At 41.7% G+C, this 9,503-nt stretch overlaps 1 protein-coding gene across 1 annotated transcript in view; it reads right to left on the bottom strand.

The window, feature by feature from the left end:
- Positions 1–9,503, bottom strand: part of MACF1 (microtubule actin crosslinking factor 1) — a 350,964-nt gene that overhangs the window by 11,235 nt on the left and 330,226 nt on the right. Inside the window, exons 88-90 of the mRNA XM_007453778.1 lie at positions 7,239–7,393; positions 6,281–6,355; positions 2,157–2,274 (exon numbers count right to left, since the gene is read on the bottom strand). Coding sequence (XP_007453840.1) covers positions 2,157–2,274; positions 6,281–6,355; positions 7,239–7,393 — 348 coding nt within the window. The remainder of the gene's footprint in view (positions 1–2,156; positions 2,275–6,280; positions 6,356–7,238; positions 7,394–9,503) is intronic.

Raw genomic sequence — 9,503 nt, forward strand, 5'->3', positions numbered from 1 at the left:
AGGCACAGGGGAAAGCCTTACCTTGTTTGCTCCAAGGGATGCTGAAAAAGGCTACTATGTTCCATAGAAAATAGCTCCTAGATGGCCCTCCCAAATCTCCTTGGGGTTCCAATGTCTAGCTAACAAGATAAGGAAAAAGCAAGCAGTGTTCTCCTTGGCCAGCAGCACAATGTTATCGTAAAGAGAGCAAGTACAGCAGGCAGCAAACAGGCAGTCAAAGATTCCAAAATGTTACATGCAGTATCTCTTTTGTTTAGTTCAATCACACACAGCATGAAAAATAAAACCTTATTAATAGACTTGGAAAGGAATAATGTTGTTTTACTGAGTTAAGGTTAAAAAGATATATATATATATATATATATATATATATATATATAGCTCCTCATTTAAAACAATCAGAGGGTACTTTTATATCAAAGAAATTGGTTTGCAATATAATTAAGTTCTACAACTAATTTAAACCCACTCTAGTTTTTATCAGAATAGGTGTTTTTAAGACTAACTACTTTATAAAAAGGAAATCCTAATGAAAATTATTACTCTATTATTACTCTGGTTTATTGGAGTAAATGCAGAATGAGTTAAGAGGAACTAATTCATGAGCGTATCTGAATTCATGTGAGAACCTTTAGCTTCAAATGCTTCAGATTCTGACTATAAATCACTTCCAAAGAAGTGACATAACAGTATTGTAAACATTTCTGCTCAGTTTATAAGTAAGCCTTACTAATTTAATTATGTAGTTGGAACCAGTAAAACACATGTAAAAAAGGGTGGTGGTGGGTATGTTAGCATCTGAGACACAGCATGGAGGTCAGGAGCCAGGCTGTGTTGGATGTGAATCCTGTCTCTGCCATTAGCTGCCTCTCCTCGGGCAAGTTATGTAACTTTCCTATGCTTCAATTTCCTATTCTATAAAATGGAGATAATAATAGTAGCTACACCTCCTAGAGGTATAAATGTGTTATTATTATTTGTAAGGTCTTATAATAAAACAGTGTGTGGTATATAAAGCTATAAGTATTTGTTAAATAAACAGAAACTCAGAACAAATTCCATGGGTACTGTCTCAACAAGCGTATTTTGTTTTGTCAACTTATAATAGTAAGAAAAGCTATGGTTTGGCTATTTCAAAGCATTCATAAAGGCAGCAGATACCACAGAGCCAAGAGATGCTACAGTTTAAAAAGCAAAGCCATTCTCAACGGGCTGGGATGTGGGTAAGAGGGACAAAGCTTAAAAGCCAACCTATGGGAGACTGACTGGAAATCGAAGAGCTGGAATCAGAGCGCTTTATTTTACTCCCAGGATGGTGAACTAGAATAAAAAATATATAAACACAAAGAAACAGAGCAGGAAACGCAGAAACTGGTCAAGAAAGACAAACTGGCAGACAGTGGGGGAGCCTCCTGTGTACCCACATGCAGCTTGGCTAACAGGAGAAAGGAAAGGAGCAGTTGAACGGGATGTAGCAACTGGAATCTGACCATCCCCCGCTTGCTGCGGCCCTCACACGCCTCTAGCTGCAGATGCCATCACTCACATTGAGTTGACTGTTATCTTTGGCCTTTGGGCTAAAGGAGTAGACCATTCTCTTAGGCCTTTGGGCCTTTTTAGGTTGAAGCACACTGAGACCCCATGGACTTACTTAGGTGACCATATGCCTCACAATGCAGTGCCCAGGCTCACTGCTAGGTGTTCTCTATTCCTCTCCCTGGTTAAGGGAGCTCCCAGCCCCCCCCCTGCCTAGGAGGGGCCCCGATACCCTCTCTGAGTTTCAGACACAGGAATTACAGGCAAAGTCATCTGCAGCACTAACAGGGAACCGACAGGGCTTTATAGGGCTTCTTTCTAGGCTGGTGTTAATTTAACCCCTCACACAGAAACATCTGATGACACCAATAAATTCCCAATTCTCGTTAGTGTGTCCCTAGAAACCCGTCTCCCCTGACAGCATCAAACCCTTCTGCTCCCTCTCCCTGGTCTGCCCTGCACCCGACTCCCAATCTGTGCTAGTGGGATGGCACCTGGCAGCTTAACAAGAGAATCAACAAACAGAACCCACCACCAACACCCTGTGGAATCATGAAAGATCAGCGGTGAGGGGTGAGGGCGTAGCTAACAAGTAACACGAGCTCAGAACGGCTTCTTACCTCGGCAGGGGTCATTTTTCACTAGGAATTCATCCAGGGCCATCCATCCTCCCCCAACGCGGACCATCACGGTGCTGCGCAGGATGCGGACCAGCCGCAGCTGCTGGGAGTCCCCAAACTGCAGGGCCAAGGGGAAACGGTGAGCGAGGGCGCCCGAGAGCAGGGCTAGACTTTCTTTCCTAAGCAGACTGTATTCAGATAGAATGACAATTTCACAGGTTGGGGGCAATTTTAATTCTCACTATTTTGCATTTTTCACAAAAAACTTAAAATATGGAAAAGCTAAAAGTCATTATCTTGACGTACTTTCTGTTCGGATAAAGTTAACGGTTGATGGTTGCGACCCTGCTCCAGAGGGGAGGAAGGACAGACAAGGCATTAGCTCACTTTGATTCTTTTAAAGATTCTGCCCAAATTTAAATCCAATGATACAATCCTTTGTTAAGCTAGCTTGTTTCCAAAAGAAAAGGTAGCTCTAAGGTGGATGTCAGCTTCTGAATACAGTGTGCTCAAAAGTTAAATGGAGAACAGCAAATCATATTTCAAGTCTCAAGGAAAACCCTGCAAAGCATCATCATTATTACAAGCTTAGAAGGAAATTTGATTTTCCACATCATTTTCAGAAATAAACCCCTAAGTATTCTCTAATTGTGTTGTCACCAGCAGAAAATTTTCTTCAGCTGAACAAATGATTAGTGTTTATACTAAAATTTAGTTGAAGAAATTAAAATTTATATCTACCATGCTGATTGTAAGTAGTTTTCAACAATCATTTTGGGATGTTAAAACAAGCATGATTTTCTGATATTTATTTTTCCTTTTTTTCTTGCCAAATATTCCTACTTCCCAGCCCTATCAACATCTGGAGTTTCCCACTGCATAAATTATCCTCTTCCCAAAATAAAAGTTAAGAGGTAACAAAAGAGAATCATGCTGAGATCTCAAAACAAAAATCAAACGTTTGGTTGGAGAAATGGAATTCCTAAAATTATTTAATTTAAGGAGAATGTTGAGGGGGGTAATTTAATCACTTAATTAGGATTTTCAAAGTTATAACGGAGAACCATAACTTTGAAAGAAGGCACAAAAATTGAAAATGCCAGAAAGGATGTTTAAGAAGGACCCGTAACCAACCCCCCTCAAAATTAATATTTCTGTGGTAATTCTCTGTATTACTCTGCACTGATTCAAGCTCACTGTTTATACAGGCAAGGTGATTGGAAAAAATATCATCCCCCACCCAAGCCCTTTTCTTTGAAAATAAAAATGGTCCTACATCGTTCATCTCATGCAGGTTTTAGGTTTTCATACAAAGTGACTGCAGCCACAGCATGGTGTAGTGTAAAGAGCACTGAAGTTGGGACCCAGAAACATGAGGGAATAAAGGTCCCGTCCCGGGAAGGAAGCTGCCCTCAGACACTGGCCCCATGCGTGGGAACGGGGAGGCCCCTTGGGAGGAACTGAGGATTCCACCAGACCCAAGGGCAGTGCCGGCCCGAGTCACTGTTTGGGGTCCTCTCTGGATAAGTGAGGGGAAGAAGGAAATAAGGGCCTATGTGTCCTCCAGAGGGAATCAGGAAGGAACCCCAAGCTGTACTTTATTCTTACATTGCTGTGCCCTGTAATTTATTTGTCAACCTTTAGAATTAACTCCATTGATTTCATTCTTGTTTCCCCCTTAATTTCTTACTAAAGCTCTCTCTGAAAGATTCTAACTTGCTTTTAGTGAGCTATAGGGAAAAGGAGGTTTGACCCAAGCTGGGGGCCAAAGTGTCTGGGGGAGGCCAGAGAGATGAACGTGGAACGAGTTATAGCAGCTCTAAAAACAGGGACCTGCAGAAATCTGGCAGAGAGATTTCTGCCGGTGAGGCAAAAACCTCCTAACAGTCTTAGAGGCAACAGTAAGCTCTGTTTCCTTCTCTGCGTCATTGCTCTAACATTTGCTGTGTGGCTGTTGGCACAGTGGTCCTTAAGGCCTCAGGTGCCTCGTGTATAAAGTGAAACTTCGTAATTCTGTTCCAAACATTGGAACTAACCCTCTGCTGGTCAGTGGAGTAGAGGAGGACATCGGTGCCACTTCAAAGGGGCCCCTGGTACCCACATGCAGTCATTAGCAAACAGGTACAACCTTTAGGTACTACTTGGCACTCTTATGCAATGATTTATTTAAAGCCAGTTTGACTGTTCTTGTCTTTAGTTTCTTTCCATCCTTCGTTCTTCCCACTGGCCCAGAATGTTACTGTAGTTGGTAGTTAAAGCAGTGCCTGGAACTTTGATTGAAGGCTTCAAATCAACTCTTAGTGTTTCTGATTTCATATCACAAGACAAATTTTACCCATGCAACTTCCTTCCACTTTAAGACATAGGACCCCAGAACCCTCAAAAAGATCTAAAAGGTTAGAGTTACCAAGTGGAGTCAAAAGCATTCAATCTTTGCAAGTCTAATTTGATCCATTAGATTATGCTGGCTGGCCATAATCGGCAAACGTCAGGCTACAGCCAAGTATGAGTTCCACACTCCTTCTCACATCCCTTATGATTATAAAATATAACATAAGCACAGGTAACTAAAATTTTAGTAAGGTATTTAAACACAGTATCTTAAATACCTTAAGACTTTTCTGACTTAGTGTGTATTATAAAATTTGTGTTAACGGTCAAAAGACTTGGGTGTAACTCAGAACTGTGCTGTCTGGTATTCTGACAAGACTGGGCTCTTTTTTAGAAGTGGGATGGATTGATCCCATAGCTTTAACTTCCCCAGAACCATACTACTTTTAACTCAGCCCACCAAAATATTGTCTTCAGCCAATCTAATTTTAAATGGAAAATTATATATACTTATATCCTTTTGCTTCTGAGACAGCTTTACGATACTAGCCCTGCTACCAGTTTCTCCACTTGGTAAGACTACCAGACATGAGCCAGGCATGCTTCAGATTATGTCCTCTCCCCACAGCAAAGAACAGGCAGCATTAGCCACACAGACCATTTCCACCAAAAAGAACACTTGCAAGGCACACTGTACCTGATTGCCGAGGAAGAACTACAGACAGTAAGAGTAAAGGATGGAGGAAAAGGAAGAAAAAAAAAAGAGAGAGAAAAGAATGTTTTGTCAAATTAACACTAAGGAATGAAAATCATGTAATCATATTACCAGTTCCAAGCAGAACGACACATACTGACCATATTCTTTGTTAACTCATTTCTCTCACAGGTAATTAAAAAAAAAAAAAAGGAAAGAAAACCATTATAAGATTGCTTGGAGCCTTATTAGCTCAAAACCCTGGGCTGGATCCAAGGCAGAGTCACCCAACACTCCACTCCCCGGCTCAGAGCAGCACAGTGTGGCTCTGCTGGACCTTGAAGACAGTTGTGATGTGCTAATGGAACCTCATTTTCCTGTTTCTAACTGGGTGCACGTAACTGTGCTATCTGGCCATCTAAATCCTCTTTGATAATCCTAGATCTTCCTTAGGACTCTAGAGAACCCTGACAAACTGCTGGATACATTTTAGGGGTCCTGTCATAGATCCCTTCTGTGCTCCACCCTGGGGCAAAGAAGCTAAAGAAGCTACAACACAGCACAGTTCACTCAGTTATGGCCTCACTAGGCACAGCTTTCCAGGGAAGACTACTGAGCAGGCTGAGCGTCCTGCGGGGCCTGGACAGAGCTTCTCTAGCCCTTTCTGAGCCTGTGAGCCACTTGGGCTCACAATGACCAGCTCCCTGGAGGTAATGGTCAGTCATTAGATAATTGTTTCCTTATCTTATGATAAAGGTGCCTCCATTTCCTCAAAGACCCGTTTGGCAGTGAAGAGAGGGCTCTGAAATGTCTCCTATGTTGGATCCCATACAAGCTACTGCTGTCTAGATACAGCACTATTTTCCAGATGCAACTATCTGGGGCACTAAAGCTCAGCCCACAGGACATGTGACATTTGGCACCTACAGAGGTGAGGGCCAGAGACTGATCGCATTGCAAGTCTCCACTGGCTTTGGTACTCCAAGCATTGGTAACGGGAAGGTGGGATCAGCCATCTGCTGTGTGTCAGGCTGCTTTCACCTGTAAAGGCCACACAGCAAGAATGACTACCACAAAGGACTGGTTTTCTCTTTCTTACCCGGTATTTATTCTCTCCAATCTGCTCCACCTGAAACCTTTTTGCACATTTGCACTGAGCCACTTGTCTTGTGACCTATTGGTTGTGAAAACAGAAAAAGAGAAAAGTGTGAAGGGTAAAGCAAGACTTCCTCTTCAGAGAAACAAAGATTTTTATATGTCATCAGAGAAGCTCTTCATTACATATTTTTTAGGCATCTCAGGCTTCTGACACATGCGTTTATCTTCTATCGTGAGTCTCACTAACTGGGATACTCAAACGCTGAGTATGAAAGAAATTCCCCAGTAATGATACAACACATTCTTCCATCCTGCTTCAAAATTTCCTCAAATGTGCTAATACGCATGCATCAATATTAACTGACTAATAAAGCAAACTATGAGCTGATTTAAATTTCTACCTAGGAGCCCAAAATTCCCTGGAAGTCAGTCCTGGGGTGCTCCAAGCCACTCTCCAAGACTAGGCCCACTGCCTCTCCCATCCCAGGATGTGCTACCAATGAATTCACACTTTTTGGTTGTGATACAATTTTCAGTGTGATACAGCTCTTAATTAGGCAGAAAGTTTGGTGGGTACACATCATCTTAAACATTACTTTATTTTTCACCCCTTAAATGCTACACATGAAGACGCTCTCCTGTATCCCGAGGTAGGATCTCAGGACTGAGAGATGAGTCTGTTCTAAGCAACATGGTGCCCTGGAGAGGTTCTCTGCAATCTGCAGAGCACCACACAGAGGTGACTCACTTAGGTAACAATTCACTGAGACTGAGCTACAGCTCAAGAGTCGGAGATCCACTGGGGCAACACCATCCAAAAGGGGATCCCCAAAAAGAACTCCAGATAATCACCTCCCAAGACACACTAAAGGGCTGATATGGCAATTACACCCAACCAAATTCAGGACAGTAGTAACCTATGGTCAAAAATGTACTCAAAATACAACTATTTCCTGTACCTCATCTTCAATTTTATCTGCATCAGTTGTTGGTCGATAAGCATCCTTGTTGGGATGGAGAGCGGCCACGAATTCATAGTAATCAATGTAGCCATCCCCATCGCGGTCAAAAATGTCAGCAACAGCAGTCATCTCTAACTTGGTAGTAGGGAACTCTGGAGAAAATTAATCACATCTTGGAACGTTAACTAAGAGGGCTTACTTGGTTGGTTGGTGGTTATATAAATACTTGTTTAAAAAAAAAATTTGTCTTGATTTTTTTCTGGAAAACAGTACATAGTCCTTTTAGAAAACTTAGAAAATATAAAATATTATAAAGAAGATAAAAATCACCAAAAAAAAAATTACACAGAGCATACTCAGGGTTTTGGCATTTTTGCTTATAGACTCATCTACCCCCCTCCCCAATGCAATTTAAAACCAGAGGCCTACCAACAAACTTCAGAATTTACTTATCCACTCCACTGTTGTTGGATATATAGATTATTTCAGGAGAGCGACAATTTGGAATTAATAGGATAACGTCTTTCTACATTTAAATTACTGCCTGGGGTTCTTGACAACTGCTTTCCAGAGTGTGAATGTTTACAATAGCCAGAGTGACTTATTAAAACGTAAACTGGACTATACTGTCTCTCAGATGGAAACCTCTGCTGGCTGCCCACTGTCTTTAGAATAAGATCTGATCCGTTCATGATGGCCAAAAAAGCCCCGCATTAATGGCTGTTTCCTACCTTTCCAACTTCACATCTTACCATCTCTAAGGTCATGACACTCCAGCCGTGTTAACCTTTCCACTCCTAGAATGTGCCAACTTCATTCCCATCTCAGCACTTTATATCTGCTGTGGCTCTGCCTCTATCTCTCCCCTGAAACCTTGACATGGCTGGAACCTTATCATCACCTAGGTCTCAGCTCAAATATTACCTCCAGACAGGCCTTCCTGGGCCACCCATGGGAAGTAACACAGCTGTGAGATGTGCTTTGTGATCTTGGCAAGTCACTTACAACTTTATGCCTTATTCCTTCTGCTGAAAATAAATGCAATCATACATTTTGTAAGCTGTTATGCAGATGCCAGAAACTGACATCATGAGGGACGTGATGTACGACATGATAAATATAATTAATTAGCACTGCTGTATGTTACATATGAAAGTTGTTGAGAGTAAATCCAAAGGGTTATCATCACAAGGAAAACAAATTTTTTTCTATTTCTTTAATTTCGTACCTATGAGATGATGGATGTTCACTAAACTTATTGTGATAATTAGTTCATAGTCTGTAAATCAAATCATTATGCTGTACATCTTTAACTTATACAGTGCTGTATGCTACTTATATCTCAATAAAACCAGAAGGAATAAAAATTTAATCTGATTTAATCTGAGAAACTGATATTGTAAAAAACTTATTTTAAAAAACATTTTACAGGCGTACCTCATGTTACTGTGCTTCGCTTTACTGCACTTCACAGATATTCTCCCTCCCTCTTTTAAAACAAATTGAAGGTCTGTGGCAACCCTGTGTCAAGCAAGTCTGTCGGCACCATTTTCCCAACAGCATTTGCTCACTTCATGTCTCTGTGTCACAGTTTGGTAATTCCTGCAATATTTCAAACTTTTTCATCATTATTATATTTGTTATGGTGATCTGTGATCAATGATCTTTGATGTTACTATTGCCAAAAGGGTTATGACTTGCTGAAGGCTCAGCCGATGGTCAGCATTTTTTAGCAATGAAGTATTTTTAAATTAAGGTATGTACATCACTTTTTAAGATATAACGCTACTACATACTTAACAGACTACAGTACAGTATAAACATCAGTTTTATATGCACTGGGAAACAATATTATTGCAATATTTGCTCTATTACGGTGGTCTGGAACCAAACCTGCAATATCTCCAAGGTCTGCCTGTACTTAGAACCTCGTTATTCACAAGAGTTAGCTTCTTTTCTATATACCTCGAATGTGCTTTGCTTGCCATAATGTGTCAAACAACACCTGCATTTTTTATTCCTAGCAAAATGATGGAGGTTCTTCCCTCCATCAAAACAATAGACCAGGGGCTTCCCTGGTGGCGCAGTGGTTGAGAGTCCGCCTGCCAATGCAGGGGACGCAGGTTCGTGCCCCGGTCTGGGAAGATCCCACATGCCGCGGAGCGGCTGGGCCCATGAGCCATGGCCACTGAGCCTGCGCGTCTGGAGCCTGTGCTCCGCAACGGGAGAGGCCACAGCAGTGAGAGGCCCGCGTACCGAAAA

Source organism: Lipotes vexillifer, unplaced genomic scaffold, assembly GCF_000442215.2.
Source record: "Lipotes vexillifer unplaced genomic scaffold, Lipotes_vexillifer_v1.1 scaffold213, whole genome shotgun sequence".
NCBI lineage: Eukaryota > Metazoa > Chordata > Mammalia > Artiodactyla > Lipotidae > Lipotes > Lipotes vexillifer.